The sequence below is a fragment of the Antedon mediterranea genome, chromosome 1, assembly GCF_964355755.1.
Source record: "Antedon mediterranea chromosome 1, ecAntMedi1.1, whole genome shotgun sequence".
NCBI lineage: Eukaryota > Metazoa > Echinodermata > Crinoidea > Comatulida > Antedonidae > Antedon > Antedon mediterranea.
Genome location: NC_092670.1, coordinates 33371776 through 33393520, shown reverse-complemented (window position 1 = coordinate 33393520; position 21745 = coordinate 33371776). Strand labels below are relative to the sequence as shown.

The 21745-nt window shown below is 33.5% G+C and overlaps 1 protein-coding gene across 1 annotated transcript; it reads right to left on the bottom strand.

Annotated features, from left to right (window-relative positions):
- Positions 1 to 12: 12 nt before the first annotated feature.
- LOC140038992 (GATA-binding factor 2-like) lies at positions 13 to 21745 on the bottom strand. The gene is made up of 7 exons (XM_072087693.1): positions 21631 to 21745; positions 17155 to 18077; positions 8975 to 9013; positions 8517 to 8662; positions 7274 to 7399; positions 3547 to 3657; positions 13 to 3193 (listed from the first exon to the last, which is right to left on the bottom strand). The coding sequence occupies exons 2-7, from the start codon at positions 18035 to 18037 to the stop codon at positions 2885 to 2887; spliced, it is 1614 nt and encodes a 537-aa protein (XP_071943794.1). The 5' UTR covers positions 18038 to 18077; positions 21631 to 21745; the 3' UTR covers positions 13 to 2884.

Genomic DNA, 21745 nt, shown 5'->3' with positions numbered 1-21745 from the left:
GTATTCAAATAAACTAATTGATCGGTCAAATATTTATTTATGATAAACACTTCATTGCCACCAATATTACACCTAATCACTCGATCATATTTTACAAATTAACAAACACATTTGGTGAAGCACACTTTTAAAAATCTACGTAATACGGAGCGTAACATATTGTTTAAAATAGAATACACCATTATACAGTACAATAGCTTACGTTCACATTAGAAACTGATGACTACCGTGTATGTTTGTACTGCTCCGTGTGAATATAGATCATGGTACATTAGTAGGATTCGTCATTACGTCATTTACATTAATAAAGTAAATGGCTTAAAATACTGTATATTTTTAACTATTTAAGTATGTGCGCCTGTTAATGATTTCAATAACAATTCTGACTGTTGCATTTAAAACAATACTTCTAGTTTTTACACAAATAAAAAGTAAGATATAATCAAATATATACATTATATTAAAAAAGTAAAGGGTATAAATTCAGAATAAAACAAGGCAATTATGCGTTCAAAATCTAGGTGTAATCTAATCAGAAAAACAAAACATTATATTAAAACCATTTTCCTTTTTTATTCTTGCTGAATAAAGAACAAACATTGGTGAGTTGGTAGATAAAGTTTGTATTGTTTACAATCAAAGAAGAATAAACACAAATAATGTGTACTTTTACCTCCCCCGTTTTGTTATCTATTACGGTATCACTAGGTCTACTGTATCAACACTGTCTTTAATCAATATGTTTAATCAGTGTACACCGTTACCTAGTTAAAATATATGATCACCCTGAGCCTTTAAAGTGACATTCTACTGTATAAGCAGATATCAGTAAAATAACAAGTTTGAATTTAACATTTAAATCGTGGTTTATACTATTCCTGGTGATGGTATATGCAGGATTTTCAAAGGCCATTTCAATTTATAAAGTTAATGATGGTAATACACTTAAAATGAACAAATCTATTTTTAATTGAAATGTTAAGAAAATGTACCGTAATTAATATTTTTAATATACAGATATTATTTGTTAAAATGTTTAGTAGAATTTAAATAGCGAGTTTCCGATTTGCGACGACCAATGGAGCTAGTAAAATGTTGTTCTCACTAGCGCAACACAAGCAATTTGACCAATCACAGTGCGATGGGATCGTCTGAACGGTCGCGTGTGGCTAATCACGTAAGTGGGAATCAGGCTTTATGATCATGCTGTGTTAGTACCATGGAAGAATTCTTGTTTCTTCGATAAAGTTTTTGCGAATTCTAGGTTCAGGCACGTCAAAGAACGGCACGTCATATTCAGAAAAAGGTCAAACTACCAGTTTGTTTTAAATATTTACAGACATTTTAATATCATTTCTTTCTTACATTTTCTAACAGCCATTAATACTTCCATGACATTTTTCTAATTGAATGTCAGATAAGTTGCACATTTTTATTTTAAGTAATAACATAGGACTAATCAATAATTATACATAATATTTAAATACAGCATCGTTTTAACACTGTACAATCACTTGATGTCAGTAGTGCATATTAAATAACAAACACTAACAACTTGAACATAATTATTTGTGTACTACATACCTATTTGAAATGTGTGGACTAATTATTAATAGGGCAAAGTACCTCAACTATTAGTACACATGTAATCATTTATTATTGTCCACTCTCAATTAATATACTTGGGTGTATTATATGTAATAGGGGTCTTCATCTTGGCCTCTCGGTCTAGGCCTCATAGCTTTGTGCCGGGGAACACGAGATTGGAGTGAATTCTGCCATAGAAAGTTTGTAATTATAAGAGACAACTTAGGCTACGAAAACATATACCCAGACCCGATGTACATTATGCTTTGCTAAAGCTTAATAGTCAAAAGGTATTTTTCAACAGTTAAATTTCACACCAGTCAAGCAATGATTTAACTTAACTGTTTTAAACTTTTTTATAATATTGATATGATATACAATACAAATGATAATATCACCTAAATAAATCAGTGTACTAATAAAAGAGTATTTACTCCACCGTATAACTAATAAAGTAAAGATCGGTTGCATATTTGTTTTTTTAACATTAAGTCCAGTTTCGTTAGTTGTCTGATTCACCCTGTGTTAGGTACATTACTGTGCTTTTAATCGCGTTATGAGCAATGTTTCTTTTTTCTAAATTGGTAAATTTTGAATAAAATATAATTGCACATATGTCTTTTGAGTACCAATACTACCGACATTTATTTGCAAATTATTTTAAAAATCATAACTTTTTCATTAGCTAAACTTAACTATAAAACAAACTTATTGCTTAACACAGTGTTTCCAAGCAATGAGTAGTCTATTTGGAAGACATATTGAATTCGTTATTTATACTTAAACATCAACAGATGCAAAGTTGTACAATTCTAAGCACACATTGGAAGCGGTGTCCAAATTGTAGGAAAATAATACAACGAAATAAAAGCAAAACTAAACTTAAAACAATTACTGTGGCCTTAATAATATTAGTTAGAGCAATTTTTGTTTACGATGCAACTTAACACATCGGCCTAAGAACGAAGCAATAGAGCGTAACGAACCGCCGTTGTGATAACATCCGTGCCTACGCCAAGCATTACGCTTTATCGGTTTTCAGTCTTAATTAGTGTAATCTGAAGTTTTCATTAATATAATGGTAACAACATTATAAATAATATTTGATTCTAAATCAAACACATGGTTCATTTAATATTATGTTCCAACACAATGACACGTGTAAAATGTACTATACACCTTTAGGACGTCACGTCTACCTCTTGTCAACAGTTCTATTAAACCCTAATCTTGTCTCCATGAGCACACATTTGGCGCAATTATTTTATCTATATACAGATTGTTACACATTAATGTTTCATTCGGTTTTAACTGTTATAATTGGACTGTGTCGCTCGAGATTAACAGCAACCGCTACCGGTGGAGATGGGTTGACAGTGTTGAAGATCGTCTGAGCTACACTCGTCTGGATGTTCGGGCTAGCCTCCGGCGTAGGGTTAGCTAGATTCAGTGGATTTGATGATCCGTTTGATAAGATGATGTTACTTGTTGGGGTGGTCATTATCGGATGCGTACTCTGCATATTGACGATGGAGTGAGGGCCGCCGATCGAGTGAGGGTTAGCAAGAGAATGGACGTTGGTAATTCCATTGTTGTACGAGTCCATCTAAAATAGAAAATCAAAGAAAATATATTACAGTTACAAATTGGATAAATAATAGAAATTGTTAAACAATATCCATGTAGGAGCCATGTCGTATTATGGTGGCACTAGTCACACTAAATGTAGAGAAAGATTAGTATTGCAATATACAATAGTTAATACATTTGGCAATTATCTTCTAAAAAATGTACATATTCAAATCACATTATTACAACAATGATATTAATATGAAATATTTTTCCAATCGTGTATACTTTTACATTGTTGTATTTCTTGTTACATTCCATTACCCAGTCTAGTTTGTGGAGAGCTTACTGTATTAGTATTTAAGGCGTACAAAACTAAACAATGCCTACCTTCATTGAACTGTGATCTTTTGGTGTTGACTGTTGAGATGGTTTGGAACCCTTTGGTTTTCTCTTTCTTGTCTGTATTCCATCTTTTTTCATAGCTAGTGGTCTATTAACCTGTAAAACAAAACCAAACATTAAGAACAGACAAATCGTGTTTATTTTTCGTTTCGTTATTATGATACAAATATCCCGGATGTGTTCTCTGTGTTGACTTTAGGCAAAGAACTTATAACACAAGAATCTCCTGTTCGTCCGAAGCGCGTAACAATTTCGAAAGGCATTGTGGGATAGAATAGAGCTATGGGTGGCGCCATTGTGAGCCATGGAGTAGGGCGCCCGCATCAAATTAGAAAGTCAAAATCATAGAGGGGATCTGCTAATGCTCTAGGGGGGATAGAGTAATTGACTGAGGAGTAGGGCGCCCGCATCAAATTAGAAAGTCAAAATCATAGAGGGGTTCTGCTAATACTCTAGGGGGGGTAGAGTAATTGACTTCCTAGTTTGGAGGGGGCGCTGCTCCATGCTGTGAAATGGCGTCGCCCAGTTTGACCTTTTAACCCTGTACTTCCGATACTGTGTTTTGAATGCAAATTGAAGAACAGGAGATTCTTGTGTTATAAGTTCTTTGCTTTAGGGTAAAATAAACGGACGAAGAATACACTCTGTAGGCCTACGATGCATTTGGGCTTTTTATTTAAAACATAATAATAATAAGTATAAATGTCAATTAAAAAGGCTGCAGTCGAGTGCGCAAATTTGAGTTAGTGTTTACCGACCGACCGACATAGTGAGCTAAAAAGTCGCGTTTGCACGCGACTAAAAACCACGGTAATGTATTTTAATAGAGCTCGTAATAATCAAAATATCGGAAAATATCTTCGAGAAGCATTTAAATCCATAAATATAATTTATGTCAAAATAAATTAGATGGGATACATGGTAGGAACATCAATCATGTTTTTGAAATAAAAACAAGTCGAACAACACATCACGAAAGTAACTTCTATTCACAATATTATGACGTTTATTTCCGTTCAGTGAATTTGTAGGAGAAAAAAAACCTAAACTATTTCAACTCGAGCGCAATTCTATACTAAAATGGAATTTAAAAATATACAGAGGGTCTAAATTGTTACTAGTGAATATCGCTAAATTGGGCAATTACTTCCGAAGTAGTCGCTCGTTTTATTTTAAATAAATATAGAAAACAAATCTTGACAAACAAACTTTCATCTCGAGCGCATTGCCTTCTAAATATGGAATTTTTTAAATATACAGACCGTCTAAACTGTTACTGAATATCGCTAAATTGGGCAATTACTTCCGATGTAGTCGCTCGTTTTATTTTAAATTTATCGACTAAAGAACAAAGTGTAATGTTATAATGCAACAATTGTAGCTCGTATATCGTGCATAATTTGGTTGTAAATCCAGTCCTCTAAATCATAATTAACATAGGCAAGGCGTATTTATGTAATGTTTAAGATTCGCGTCTCCGCGGCATTTATTTCCAATAGATATGTCGTACTGTCTGAATGAGGATTTATCAAAAAGTCATAATATGTCGCACGCATCTAACATTTTAGTATACTGTCTTACACTTTACATTATACAACATTACTAAAGGGTTAAGTTAAAATAAACACTATATATCATGGACGTATAGTATCGAGTCTACTTAAAATAGTTTGTGAAAAACATGCGCATGAGATCGTTTGACGCTTTGTGTATGTCGTTTAAAGAGTAGCGTAAGATATTCTAATGATGTTCACACTTTTGGAATATTAGTGTCAATTAATACAACCAGTAATTGCAGTTAATGACATATACTGATGAAGAATTACACATTTTCTGATGCCTTGAAAACTTGCGCGCACTAAAACCAGCGCGTGCATAAAATCAGATAAGGAAAATGCGAATCGCCGTTGTAGTATAACACGTGTGGACAATGTGCAATGTCCATTCACGTACCAATCCTGCGCAACTGCGAGCTTTCACTTGATAAGTTCTTTAAGCGCTACGTTGCACTCGAAGTGAATGGATCCACTGAATATTCCATTGACATTTGATTGACCTTGTAGTTTTATCTTTACATTCGCGACAATTTCCGTTTTGCAGGAAGACCTGTGTATCGAATTGAAATGTACTGTTTTTTAGGCCTACAGAAAAAATTAATCTATGTTTCGGAAGACAAATGATGCTTTTAAAGTTTCACATACTTTATTTAAGAGGTCTCTTAATAGGTCAAGAGTTAGTTTATTTGATAAAGTCAGTTATAACTGATGTCGGTGGCATCGAGAAATGATGTAAAAAATGCTGTACCGTTGATTTTCTGTCATAATAGTTAGAAGTAGAAGTTACGGTTCTCCTGCTCCCTGACGTTTGCGTGCGCGCTCTGAAAGCGCATGCTCAGTGACGGATCTATAGTTTTAAACCGGGGAAAACGTAGGAAAGCGAAATATTTTGCATTTGTTTCCCTCTCCTCGGATACGCATGTGATACTTCGGGGGAGGAGACATACCGGTATAGGCCTATCTTGTAAATATTAGTTAGTACAGTACGGTGTACTTTCTGTTCGCAAACTATATATCTGCATCACCAGCGATTCGTGTCAGAATTCAGTTTGGAATCTCTATAATCGTGAAGGTTTTGTTTTTGCATTCAAGAAATGATCAGTGTATTATTTCGTGGTATAATAATTGTAGGCCACCTAAGTTGTATAATAACACAAGAGACACCCAGCCCGACCTACGTGCTGACACCCTATTTACGCCTTTCTGTCCTGCACCATGATAAAACAGCATAAGCACTGGGTCAGTAACCAATTCGTGCTTCTTTTCCCTTCGCGGTAACCCCTCATCGCGACTCGGAAGGATTTTACTATGTTCAATATACAAAGAAATACTTTAAGTAGAGAGTAAAAAATAAACATTGGTGACATGAACACATAAATTATGTTTTACTAGTGCGTACTTTGTGTTCAATTTAGTTTTGACGAGAAGTTTGACTGCTTTTTAAACAATCAGGTTGATGTAAAGTGAACAAGATCATTAGTCCCGGAAACCAGTTGTAAACCCGTCTCGATTTTACACTGTATCGTAATTCATGGCTTTGAAGAAGCTTAAGACAAGTAGGCGTAATGGAAAATGTTTTTTTTTTATAGTTGTAAATGCAGAAAACATCCAGGTTTTCATTTGTTAATTCACTTTTAGAGTGTGAAACCCGTATCATTTCAACCTCGTTTGTACTTTGTTTGTACAGTAATTTGAATTTGTTGGGTCTTTTTTCGCACACGGTGTATTGTGAGACAAGTTGCAAGTCAGGGCCTACTTTATGTTACAATTTAAAATAAACATACTATTCTATGACGTAAGATAAATACAAATTGAAAAAAAATTCCAAAATTAAAGATATATTTTCTCCATGAAAAAATAAATTTTTTGATGAATAGGTCTATATCATTTTAATGACAAGTACTAGTTATTCACTTTGACCAAAAATGTTATCGAAACAAAATTATTTACCTGAACATAACTGCAATTTAAACAAAGTAAATGGGTTTTTGGTTGAATTTAACCTTTTTTTTCGAAAGTTTATTAAACTACAAAAGGGACTATTCAAAATCTGATCTATTAATCTTAATTTGTTTATGTTTTTGAGGGACAGACAATACATCTTCAACGCTTTAATAAACAACTTTGAATATACTGTAAATGAATCTATCTCTTACATTGTGAAGTTTGTAGTATAGTCCGCATGCGTTGCAAACGGGTTCACCTTCTTTGTTCCTTCGCCAAAGTGTTGTCGTAGATGTTCTGCAGTTAGCACAAGCAATGCCCTCTCGTCTTGATCCAGACTAAGACAATTAAAAAAAATTAAATCCATTTAATAAAGCCACTAATCTAGATTCTACATGGCGATTCGACTTCATTGGTAAAAAGATAAACATTTTGCCACACATGGCGTTTCATACGTATAATACTTGAGTTGAAATCGGTAAACCGAAGGCGGCTAGCTCAAAAAACCCATGCATATATAAATTTGAACAGAGGTCGATCAAATATTTTCACTATTAATTCGGTCTATAACAAGTGGGAAATAGTTGTAATAAGACAAGAATATATATGTGCTGTTTCGTTAGAGCGTATAAGGTCTCACACATCTGCCTCCTCCCCCAGAAGCGAACACAAAGCAGACACACTTTCAATGAAATATCTTAATAGTTAATCATAACAATTGAACGAACGGAAACTATATTTCAACATAATTTAATCATTACAAACAGTTGAACATGTTGGTAAGTTGTTGTTATACAAGACGAGTCGTTAAAAAAATCTAAACATTCTATTTACTTTTAGACATGTGCTTTTATGTTTAAAAATACGTGTTGCAGACATATCAATCATAAATTGTTTGTTGAATTTAAACAAAAGTGACATGAAAAGTTCGTAGGCCAATTGCGTTAGCAGGGCAGCCACAATCATCTCCCTTTAAGTAGGCCTATAAAATTGCTTCTGAAAATATAGTTCCGTTTCGTATGATTGCAAAACCTTCTTATTAACAATATGTTGTTTTTGAACCTATAAAGTTCGATTATCAGAACTTCGTGGAAATATATTTAAATGAATACAAAACGTGTGATGTGCCCAAATGTGGTAGAGAGATGCCAAAATATGGTACTGATAAAACATATTATCGTGTCCATATATATGTGAACACAACATTTTTTTTTCACATAAAGTTAATTTGATAGTGTAGACAGAGCTTTAAACGAATTAAGGAACGAATTACAACCAAACTATAGGCCTAGAGCAATTGAGGTTGGAAAACTTTTAAGATACAGTTTTTTTTCTGTAAACATGAACATATAAATTAACAACATAATTTTTTCAGATCATCATTCTGAACCGCAATGGGAAAGATATAAACTTATCGCAAAGTAATTTGAGAGACGAGTAACATATGATTCTTACCATTCTTCTTTGCGGTTTTATGAGCGGCCTATTCATACCATTCATCTTGTGATAAAGCCCGCACGCGTTACAGAGATAGTGACCTGTGCCATCTCGCCTCCACAAAGGTGTGGACATCGCTCCACAGTTGACGCATTCTCTGCCCTCTGTAACGAAAAAAATATGGATATGGATGAAATATTTCCGAAATAAAAGAAATTGAATTGTATCAAAATAATTTGTGAAGAAATGAAATGATGCATTTTAAAAGTAATATTTTGGAGTTAAATGTTATAATTGTTCGAGACTTCAAAATCATAATTTATATCATATTACAACCCTATACCTATTTCTTTTTTTCCCTAGAAGATTATGGGTAGGCATATCGTCTATACGGACGCAAGCAAAAGACATTTAGGGCTTAAAGTCGTTAATTTCGTTAAATTGCATAAAAAAACGTTTATTGAATGTGTTTTTACCTCCATAATCTGGGGTCCACATTTCTCCAGGGCAGCCATCTATAAATAAACAAAAAAATCACGCAAGCATTCATTTAATTAGTGTGTGTGGTTAAAAAAATAAAACTATAGAACAATAACAAACGACGATAAATTGATAAGTACATGTTTTTGTTTACAGAAATCTAAATGAATTAGAAAAGTTTAAATCATAGAAATATAGAATAATCATTATAGGCCTACTGAAAATAATAATGTTAAACAAATCCAATCAAATGACGTAACGATTTAATAATCAGAACAATACAATTCATACGATAGCGTTTTGACTGTCTTCATCAAAGACAGTATAACATGGTTACCGGTATCCTGATTTAAAGATGACAACTTATAAATTATTATATGCAAAAATGTTTATTATATTTATCTATCGTCGTTCGTTATCATCCGTAGTATAAACGGGCCTTTATGCCTCGTAGTATAAACGGGCCTTCAGGCCTCGTAGTATAAACGGGCCTTTAATAAGTTGGATGAAATACAGTGTGCGACAATAATACGTCATTTGTTGGATATGTTTAACCTATGTCATATTACTAACAATGTTAGTTTTTTTTTTGCAAGGCTCGCGTTACTGGTTGAAAGATCTCCCATCTAGATTGACAAATCGGATATTCCTTTAGCTTTGACATTGATCGAGCGAGTTAAGATAAAACCAAAATATTCTGAGTTTTAAATTTCAGAAATAAGTCTTTCGTTATCAACTATTAGTCTGGGGAGACAGCTGGACCTTATTGCAATTGACGAATGGAAAATGACAAACTGAACTTTTCGTATTCGTCCTAGCTATTTGCACAATGTAATCATGTGTATGTACCTCATTTCGGTAATTGCACTACGATTGAGTTTACATTATTCTATTCGCAGAACCCACAGATGAGGTACATTGTTATAAAAATATGAATATTTTTGATTGGTTATTGAAAAAAACACGTGAAAAGTAGCTTTTGATTTTGAACACATTACTTGAAAATCACATTATTTTTAGCCTATTATTTGTTGCGTTGTTGTCTTTTTACAAAACATGGTTACTTTAAACATTGCACAAACGATAACAAGAAACGATAAGGTATCTTTACAACTATGAAGATAGAAACTACATAACCCAGGAACAGGATATGGTAGGCTGTTCTAGGCCTACTTATATGTCTTTGGCCTATCAGTTTCAGCTCTGCTAAACGTTGATTATCCCCCTCCCCTAACAAACCAAAGAGATAATAATTGCCATAAATTAAACAATTATGTTTTGTTTATTAGACAACAAAAACAGGTCATTATCCGGCAGATCAAGAATCCCACACCAAACCGCTTAACCCAGATTTTCTTTAACCGCATGGTATTTTTAACTTTCATATTTGTTTCTATGGTTAAGCGTGACACTTTAGGATTGAGTAATGCAAACGGTAAGTCGAAACAGCTAAACAATGCGATTTGCTGACACAATAGAAGGATACTATAGTATTTACGAGCCTAACAAGACCAAATCCTTTCGATACAAAAGGTACACCATAGCAGGAACAAACAGTTTTATTGCGGTATCTATTTGACGTGGTTTATTGCCCTCCCATCAGAGAAAAATATGATATTAAACCGCTAATAGTTTGTCAGGGTCTTTGTATTGGACAACAAGTCCAACACATCAACTTAACTGCTTTTATAAGTTCGGTATTATTAAACTTTCTTGACAATTATTCATAACATTAGCACTTTAAGTTATATAGCGCACATTTCTATGACATAAATCATAATCAGTGCCATTTTACATTAATTACTGTCACAACATTGGTTGAAATATAATGTCTTTAATCGTTTTTTATTTGTTTAATTTGGGTTCGGCTACAGAATACGAACTGCAATTTAAGATCTTTCGTTTAGTTCGTGGGATGGCTTGTCAGAATTACCTTACTTGTTGGCGCTTAAACTAACGTGTACTGCGAGTTACTAAATTCCGTATGGATTCGGTTTGACTATATGGAGAACTCTATGCGCTATACAAGGCATTCTACATTGTTTAATATGGGCGTCGGGTTTTACCAGGGCAACGATAGCAATCGGTCATTGCACTGCCATACCAATGCTGGTATAACTCCCTGGCCACCAACCTTTCCTGAGAATTATTTTCGCTGCTCGGAAACCATTGGAATTAGAAGCAATCATACGAATTTAAAATAAATCTTCAATATCATGATCGCAAGTTGTTTACGTATAATCAAAGCTTGGTTTCCACTAGAGGCGCAACGCAAGGGCGTATAGACGCAACGCAAACAAGTTGACCAATGACAAGCGACAGTTCAAACAATCCATTGCTTGCGATTGGTCAAATTAATCACTTGAGTTGCAGTACGTCCTTCGTGTTGCGTCTATATAGTGGGAACCAAGCATACATATAAATTAAACAAATGAGGAAATGTAACCGTGCATACATTATGTTTATTTAAATAGGCACATGTTTAATAGTTACCAACGAATTAATATCATTTACTTTACTTATAGTAATGTATGATTTAGTTAGTAATTCAAATAATAAATCAGCCAATACGGTAAATAAATGAATATAGAGAAATTAATAAAGTGTTGTGCAGTTTAGCAGTCGACTAGGCCTGCTATTTTGAATTATATTAAAACACAACAGACATTTTCCTAGTAGTTAGTCAATTCTTTCACCAGATTAATTCATTTCAAACATTTGAAATTACTATCGTACCATATCTGATTATTTTAAACTGTAATGATTATTATTGTGCACTTTAATTGCTCGGATAAACGTTAAAATTGTATCTCGCATCACTCTAAAGACATCGTTCTTTAATGTCTTTATAACGATAAAGTTTGCCTAACAAACTTTTGCTTAACTGTTCGTTTTTGTATACAATATTTCGCAACTCCAGAGGAATCCCAACTCCAGCAACCAGATAGTTAAAAGGTCATTCCTTTAAAATTTAACTGTATTTACTCTTGCAATTACTGATTAATAATTGTTATGAACTTTGCCCTTCCTTGCCTTGTATAATATCAAGACTAGTTAAAGAGTATTTTCTTTTGGCCGGTAAACACTCGAAACAACAATAGACTTGTTCAAAAGTCAAAATGAACGAACAAACCGACAGCAACCAAAGTAAATACAATGCAGTACTAACATATTACTGTACAAATAATTTCGAAACAAACGCTTTTCCAACAAATCCACAAACGGTAAAAATCAGGCCTACCGAAAGAGTATTGTGAATGTTCTTCCTATACCAAAATGTGTGTCGATGTATTAATCATTAACGTTAAAAGTTTCGATTCTTTGTTACTTATGCCTACCGTACCGAAACGTAACCCCATACCGCGCAGTTAAACGCCAGAAACGACGAAAACTGTTACAGGCCTATTACTCATTGTTAATAATAAATGAATGGTTCCCGATTTTGTAAAGCCCTCCCAAAAAAACGAACGCTGTTTAATTAAGACAACGGTTCCAATATTTACTTACTTCTAAAATTAAATTAGGCCTATAAAATCGTAAACAATGCAGTAATGTATTTAGTTTCGATTGATTTTTAAGCATTTGTTTGCGACGTAGTTTCGTCTAGTTAATGATTATGAATTTTAAAACAAAGACAAAAAATCTTGAAAAAATGTCGTTAAAAAATAAATTAATAAGTGAGGGTTCATAACTATTTATTTAGTTGATGATTCTGTTCATTTTAAATATTAATTTATTGTTTCGGAAAAGAAACACGATTACGTTAGTATTAACGCATTAATCAGATAAGTTTATCTGGTTAGGCCAGTTATTTATCTGATATCTGGCTTACTCCTGTTTGCATTAACTAACTGTAAAAATGTCACATTTATATCTTTATAACCGAATTTAATGTCACATTCCTTATTTATCACTGAATTACAGTGCCACCGTTTTGTATAAACTAATTTAACGTGTGTGCGATACTAGTTGGGCTGATCGACGACCGCCTTCCTACGTCGTAAACATCGTAGGCCTCACTATTTATGGTATTTTACAGAATACTATTGTTCACTATAATATGTTTATAATCCTACACAACTGGTACGATTAAATGAAAATAAAAGAATGTCATTCACTACTGTCTGTTTTATATTTTCAACTCCTTTCCATTAATAACATTTTTTAATGTTAGGCCTATTCTAATCTCTGGGCCTATAAAAATTCATGTAACCGGAAAACAAGACTTTCTCCGGATACCCGCTTAGTATGTAGTCAGGAGACTATAAACTGCAGATGCTGTTTAAATGTTAGTGCCTTATAAAAATCAAGTATAGTTTATTTTGTTCACAATGTTTCGGTACATTAAATTTGGTGGTCTTAAAAAAATATTTTATCAATACTGAACACGGTAATTTAATATTATATTGTCCCCCTAAATATTTTTGAGTTTTTTTTTCAAATTGTTTGTTGAATATGCCATTTTAATGTCACATAAAAACAAAATTATTTACCCGAAAAAAAAATGTAATTTAAAGCGAATTGTCTGTCAGGCAAATGTTTTTTTTTGTGTTAAAATTAACCATTTCTTTGGTCTTTAGCAGTGAAATAATTTTATTTTAACAGAAGTGAATAACTTTATTAAAACTGCAAAATGGCCTATTTAAAGTATGATTTTATTAATCGTCATTTTCATTTATTTTGGGAACAATACATCTTTAGCCGGAATAGCATGCTTGTTGGGGATGTCCACCACCAAGGCTACAGTGCCGGTGGTAGATGTTCTGTAACTTGTTTTGTAGGCTAACCCTCGATATTTACAACAATTAGTAGAAAGTTTTAAGATTTAAATTAGATACACACAGTGATACTGTTTTGACAGCTAGGATAAACTAAAGTGAATCTTCGGGATTATTTGTTTAGGTGGTCTCTATAAAACAATTAGAAAGGGCTTTAGGTGTTTCTTAGGCAAGGACGACACGATAGGACCAGGCACATGAAACGGTTTAAATGTATATGTCCATTATACGCGGCAAAACAATTATGATAAAAACAAAATAGGCCTAAAATCATACAAACAAATAAAAGTTGTTTTTTACTTTCAATGCGACAGAATTTTATTGATTGAATGTGTTGTTTAGCTATTCTGTAGGTCTATCCTATAATGTTTCCTTTTTAATCAAACGTTTAGCCTACTCGATCGCCGTTGCTGCAGCGCACTGCTGTGACAGGTTGAGTGTTTTATACCAATGTGTCCATTTTCATTAGAGAAAGTGTCGATCGCACGTTTATCAATTAGGCATTAAATTATTTCATTAAATGTTCGGTAATTGTTAACGATGCAAACATAAAGGTAGGTATGTTAGGTTGTTTTGCTTTCGTAATCTCCCTTATATGTATTTATTTTATTTGATCAAACTTAAAACTATTTAAAATATGGTGAAACATAAAGTATTGTAGGCCTACACGGCATACGAACGCATCATTTATCATTGGCGGAACAGAACTAGAGTTTAAACGAATTAGCCAAATTGTCTTATTCGCGATAACAACGTTTTATACAATACATTTATTTTCTTAAATTCTTTGCATTATAATAATAATTATTATATAAGTATTTATTATGACCAATCTTCCAATTACAAAAAAAAAATATGCGTGATGGTCTTTCTCGCTTCATATTTTCAGCAAAACTCCCAGATGTTAATTCGCATCGAGTTTCTATAATATTATTTGAATTCGAAGTTAAATAGTAACTAATTTGTAAAATACGTTACTAGAAAAACGTTAGGATAGGACTGAGGTAATAATCTAATTGGCAAATCGTGTGTAAAGTTTTAATTAGGTAATTAATTGGCAAATGTTTGCTGTTTGGTTCATATATTGTTTTTACTATTCGCTAATTAAGACATGTGGTCTGGTTCCCGACTTAAAAACAGCAACAAGTACGGTACTTGCCTATACTGTCGGTTAATATGATACATGGGATTAGTCCCGACGAAATCGGTACATACATTTTAAACATTTTTCGATGTTTTATTTAATGAAAATATCTAATAATATATGAATTATTATCGTTATCAACAAGGAAATCGGCCCAATATGATTTTTTTTTCTTCTATTTTTGCAAAAATAAAAGCGTTAGGCCTATATATGAAAGAAAAAATTAAATATAGGGCCCTATCAGATCTGAAAAATGAATTGAATCGTAAGTATATATTGCACTAAAGTTATAAAATAAAGTTGGTTGATCCTAATATTAATTATTATTTGTTTATTCATGTGTATTGTGTACGATATACGACGGAAAAAAGAATCACCCCCACCTACCGACACGTTAAAGAAAATAGTACAATTTCAATTTTTAGGCCTATAGGTAGAAAATCGTCATAAATTGCCGCAGCTAGCTACCTACTGGTATTATTTTCCGTTCCTATACTAACATACACACTCCAAACCAAGCATCATTTACTACACAATACACAACACTGAATACTAGTATCAATTAACGAAGGCTATTGTGTATGTAGGCACGAAATATCACAACACTAACACGTTAGCTCTCGCTAAACGCTCGTATCTGTCAGCATATCCTTAAACACGCCAGCTCTGGACATGTGAGCGTGCTTAAACGGCGATGAAGTTGGCGTTGTCAACGCTGTTTAAAATGTGATGCTATTAAACGTAATTACAATCAATTCAAAATTAACTACTGATTGGGATAAACAGTTACTGAAATATGTCAAGAGTTTACCAAGTTTAGAGTTTAAAAATTCGTTTTAGGCCTATGTTTAAAAAAATGTCAAACGTTAGAAGCTTTCAGTAACTCATCTTAAATCCATCGAGTTTATTAACAAATGTACCAACCGATGACGACATCAAAGTACTACAGTTGATTCTCGTGGCGGTGGCAAAGGATAAAGACAAACTATTTAAAGCCTTGCCTCTGGACACTAAGTTTAAACATTTAATGCGAGCGTAACATTTTGTTATCAACTTGTGAACGCGCGCGTTAAATTGTGTTAGTTTTCATAACCGATGAGCTCCTCATGACGTATAATTTATAGTGCTATACGCAGGATTTAAATAAACAGATCTCATTTTATTACACATGTTGCAATGTGGCGCCGTGTATTATTGTGAAATCAACAGAATCGTTACCTGTAGGAATGTACATAGAAGATAATTTATATTATAATTATTGTTTATTTTTCTTGTCGTAAGATTGTCAAACTAACTCAACTTTATTATAACACGCCGAATGCCTAAACTGTTATACCGATTGACGACTATCAAAAACGACACCCCCTAAAATACAAACACTGTGGAATATCTAAGAAAGACCGAAATAGCTTGCTTAAAACAATGCGTCGACCACGATTAACAAACAATAAGTCCGGGCTTTACACTAATCAAGGCCCAAACCTGAATACAATTTCCGTACAGTATTTCATTTACAATACCTCCATGGTTTTGGTTTTCCGAGATATCAAGAAAAGTTATTAAATTGACAATTATCTTACAACTCCTTGCATGAATCAATATTACCACCTTGTTATACTACAAGGAAATTACTAATTAGGTAAGAAATACAAGTACGACAGCGACCAAAAATAAACATGGAAGTTTCACCTTCCCAGCTAAAAACTTCTCAACGCAACATGATGTACGGGAATAAATAACTTGCATCCCTGTTTACTTTCTCCGTCTCAGTGGGCGCAAAGGGTATGGCACGCCCATCAAACTTAGATAAGTTGTCTAGACAGGGCCTGAAGCTTCATATTTAGAAGTTGGACAGTTCACATCGACATGTAGCCTGGTTTACGTCAATTGTCGCAATCCCTTTTTAGATTGATTAAAACCATTGTTGTGTATAATTACAGTATTTTAAACGCTGTGATGTGCAACTACCTGCGTATAACCTTAGTGGACAGTAAGCTACATTTGTATATCTTCCATAGGATAATAAGCCGAATTCTTACATACACAACGTTTAATTTGAAATAAACTACGGTATAGTCATCGACCGACCGACAATAGTTTAAAGTAGATGGTGTTAACATTTAATAAGGTTTTCAAATATAACATTTCGATTGATCAAATAAATAGAAAATTTAGAAAATAGAAAAAGTTATAGAATCTGCTGAACATAGAGAAAATGTTTTAACAAAAAGTTTAAAACTATATTATTGCTTACCTAGCCGTCGGTTTGCAAGTGCTGCGCTTGTACGGGCATTGTGTAGAGAGTCATAAGATGCAGCGGCTGTCCAAGAGCTGAACTCTGTTCCAACATACGGTGTGTAAGGACTGAGGCCATTGTGATGTCTCGATGTCCCTGAGCTGATCGGAGGGCTAGGCGGAAAAGAAAATCTTTGGTTGACGGAATTCGCTGAGTACGTCCCCGTTGGATCCGCTTGTGTTGACCAAACGTGAGAGCTTGACTGAACCGGTGACTGCTGCTGAGCGCTACCTGGTTGAATGTACTGGTGAGCCATAGTCAGCATGGTGGGCCTTGTGGTTGGCACGTATACTGGACTCGTTGCTGAGTGGATGTATGATGCTGGGGAGGTTTCGTAAGCAGGCTGAACCCCCACACAGGTTGGCACTGGAATTCCGCCTTGTGACGGATACATTTGACTAAAAGGGTGGTGGTGATCCGCGAGAACGGTCGAGGTGGTCAGGTTTGAATGAGTACTTGAGGTAGGCATCGGTTGATCTAGGTGATGAAAAAATACTTCAACGTCCTCTGATGGCAGTAATTGGCTTGGTTCCGAGAGGGGTCCTAAGACAACACCAGAGGGCATACCACGTGTATAGTACGCTGTTGTGTAATGGTGATGGTCACTTAGTACAGGTCTTAACTCCTCCTGTCGTCTGTGATCCGCTTTTGGTGGTGTCTGATGGATTTGTTCTGGTGAAGAAGTTGTCGATTGACGTGAATCGCAATTGCTGGTCGAGGGGCTATGAATTGACTGCTCTGATCGGTTGCTGGACAAATCTGTCTGTTCAGTCTGTTCCGTTGATGTGGTTTCGGAGTTGACAACACCAGCACACCAGTTGGTTGATTCAGGACGTTCCATGTACCATTGGGAAAAAACAAAGTTTAAATGTGACGACAATCTGCAAGAAATTAAAGAATTGTTTAGAAAAATCTTTAAGACTTTTTGTTCATCCTTTGAGATAATATAAAATAATTTGTTTTCTAAATTTGTTAGTGAAGGTGTTGCCGTACTTATATAATGAAAAGTTGAGTGATTGAATACCAACAATCTGTCATGACCAAATCAATCAAAGGTATAATTATGTCCACTGACGGAAGTGATCTTTTACAATACAATATTGTTGTTACATAATTAAATCTCGTCTTTAAAGCGTGATTTCCGGTTACCAGCACATCCGAGCCGGTCACTCTCGAGGGTCGTTTTTCTAATTCGAGCCCAATTCCCAAACATAGTGTCCTGCGCAAAACATAAATACAAAATTGTCTTTACCTATTGTTTTACAATGTGTACAAAGTACCATGCACTCACAAAGATTCCTTATTTTTTATATTATTCTACTCGGAATATAAATATATAAAATAAGTAAATTCAATACTATCAATTCAAGAATTATATTTTTAAGTTGCTGTAGAAATATTTGTTCATGCAGATCAGGCGAGTATACATTCTAATAATTGTGGTAGATGCAAGATTTGTCTGACTGCAAACTAATTCGGCCGAACGATTTTCGCCGAGTGAGAAGATACAATTGACACTTCTAGGTTTTAATATTGAAGTTTTAGGTTGATATCTATGGGTTTTATAATGTTACTAGGAGTTCAATTGATTGTATATTCAGTGAAGTGGATGTACCGTAGTTGGCTAACATTATGCGGCCAATTTCGTTGGCGGCCCTAAACGATAAAATGGGCTTTTAGTCAATCGTTTGGATGAAAATAAAAGCCATTCTACATTACGATAGGCCATTACTGTAATCACAGATAGGCCTAAATGAAAACAGAGAGTAAACACAGATTAACCGGCCTTTGATTATAATTTACTCGACGTATCGAAGTATCTTGGATAAAATTCTTTCAAGATAAAATTAAAAGTATAAATAAATGGCAATATAAACAGACATGCATGTATTTGCATTAAGAAGAGTGTTTAATCACATCGTGATGTACAATTAATGGATTAATCTCTCAAGAATATGTACTTGATAATGATTCCTTACAAGTTTAGCATTCCACTTATCAGACACGGTAATTTGAAGTGATTTTAGAAAGAAAAGATTATTTAGGCCTAACTCAACAGAAGGACGTACACGCAAAGTGACCAAAGCCTTGTGAATAGCAAATTATGTTTAAAGTTCTTGCGTTTCCCCCGTAAAGGTGATTTTAGTAAGAAAAGTTGAATTCATTGGACTTGTGTAGGCCTATATTCGCAACTGACAATGTGACGGAATACAAACGGTCGCTTTCAGATTAATTGCGTTGCCTTTCTATCCGGAACAATATTGTAGTTTGTACTGCAGTTAGCGTCCTAATTTTACTGCTACTAATAAGAAAATCCAAAACCGTAAACATAATGTTACGTATATTGTTTAAAGCTGTACTAAAATAGTTGAAATCCTATACAATTTTAATAATGAAATAAGAATTTAAGCTAGAAAAATGAATAATAGAAAAATACCGAGGACATACAAAAACATCTGAGCGTAAATTTTGTACAACTTTTAAAAATATTATCCTTAAATAACAATGCATCATGTAATTATATAGTTGAAATTAATTTAGTAGGCCCGCATTGTTATTGAGAATTCAACATTTTGATAAAACTTGTTCTTTCTTAATGTTATAAGTAAACGAAATTGAGACTTTTAACACGAATTGACATATAACTGTAAGAAACAAACTTATTAGTTTTTACTAAAAAATCATTGCCATTGTATAACCAAAGATATCCTAAATAAGATAATTTCTAAATAAATTGTCCTTAATGTGAATTCCCTTTTGGAATCACACTATATTTCCTATTATCTATACAGTAATATACTGTAATAATATCAAATAATGAAAATATTTCAACTTATGGTTTCCGAATCGATATTTCTATTAAATTTATGAAAACATTTTAACGCCGCCGACTATTACAGTATTAGTTGTGTTTGTATATAAGTTGTTAAATTTCGAAAATTTATTATTTTATTATTAGCCTATATTCTAAGAATCCACCAATTAGCAAACAATACCAAGAAGTACGTCTATGCATTTTATTTTAAAGTTACATAACATTAGGGCGTCTATTGTTTATTCAAACATTCGAGGCTGCATAAAATGAGGGTGATTGACAATTGCTTATGCAACGCGACCACAATTATAGCAAAAAGCTACCAACAAGCGGAAAAGCAAAACAAAAGACTACAAAAACTGCAGCCGAACATTAACAGTTTGTTAGGCCTACCACGAGCGTCGACAATAACAGTTCTTTTCTATGACTGTATAAAGGTTAACTCATAAAAATCGTGCTGGTACATGCATGAATGAAGAACACTATGTATAATAAATAAAGGCATAGGAGTTGAAATTAAATATTACATTAAAATATATAATAAATTAATTATTTAATATATATTTATTACATAAAAATAATGGTTTAATCCCTTAGTTTTACAGGCCTAAAATATCGAGTTCAATTCGTGTCCTCTCCCAATCGATTGTGGCAATATTGTTGGCGATATAGGCCTATTATCACATTTTGGCCGGCGGGGCTAAGTCCATACTATAGCCTATACATCATTTATTGGAGAATGTAAAATTAGACATAACATACTAAAAAATACGAAAATCAAAATACTGCGTCTTATATAGAAATAGAGACTAGCCAATGTTAGTAATAATAGAGGGTAATAGACAATTCAAAATATTATTTGAGATATTAAAATAATTTCCGCCAAAAGGTAAATTGTTGTAAGAATAACATAATCAATCCCACTAACTACCAGTATAATATTATTATATAAACATTTAAACGCAACTTAGAATAGAAATTAAAATTAAGGAAATTAATTAATTGAAAAGAAAATAATATTAGGTGAAAATAAACTGAAATAAAAAATACCATGTAGTCCTTTTTGTTTAAGATTTGTAAACATTAAAAATACTGCAAACAAATAAGTATAAAGGCAATAAATAACTAGTGTAGTAAATTCCATTTAATTGTTATAGAGTGAATCCCTATTAACAGTACACTAAATAAACCAAGGCCTCAAATAAGATAATTTAGATTAAAAAGTCTTTCGTTACAATTACCAACTTATATAAATACCTACGCTTTCAATCATGTCCTGATATTAAAGATATTGCGCATTATCTCACAATAATATTAGGAAATTAGGCCTATTATCTTGAAGCCGTTCCTATGGGCCTTCGGTGACTCGAAAACGCAACTAACTCGCGTTCGTCTACTATAGTGATAACTTGTGATAACTTAGGTTGATAAGAGGTTCACAAACCAATGAGCCTTTCTGGTATTCTGAAGTTCCCTATCTCAAATCCTATAAACTTGATACTGTATAAATGACTGTAGTAATACGATTTCCTTGACAGAGTGCTATTGGACCGTTTAGCGATAGATAAACTTTAACGTTAACTTACTGGGATTATAATACAACGGATTTTTAAACTTACCAATATTATCGAAAATGAGATTGTGTGATCTGATTCTTCTGATTCAAAAGTTTGTTGCAATAGCGGAAGACGAGTGTTGTGGACTCGTAGTTGACATTGGATTTTCTATTCAACA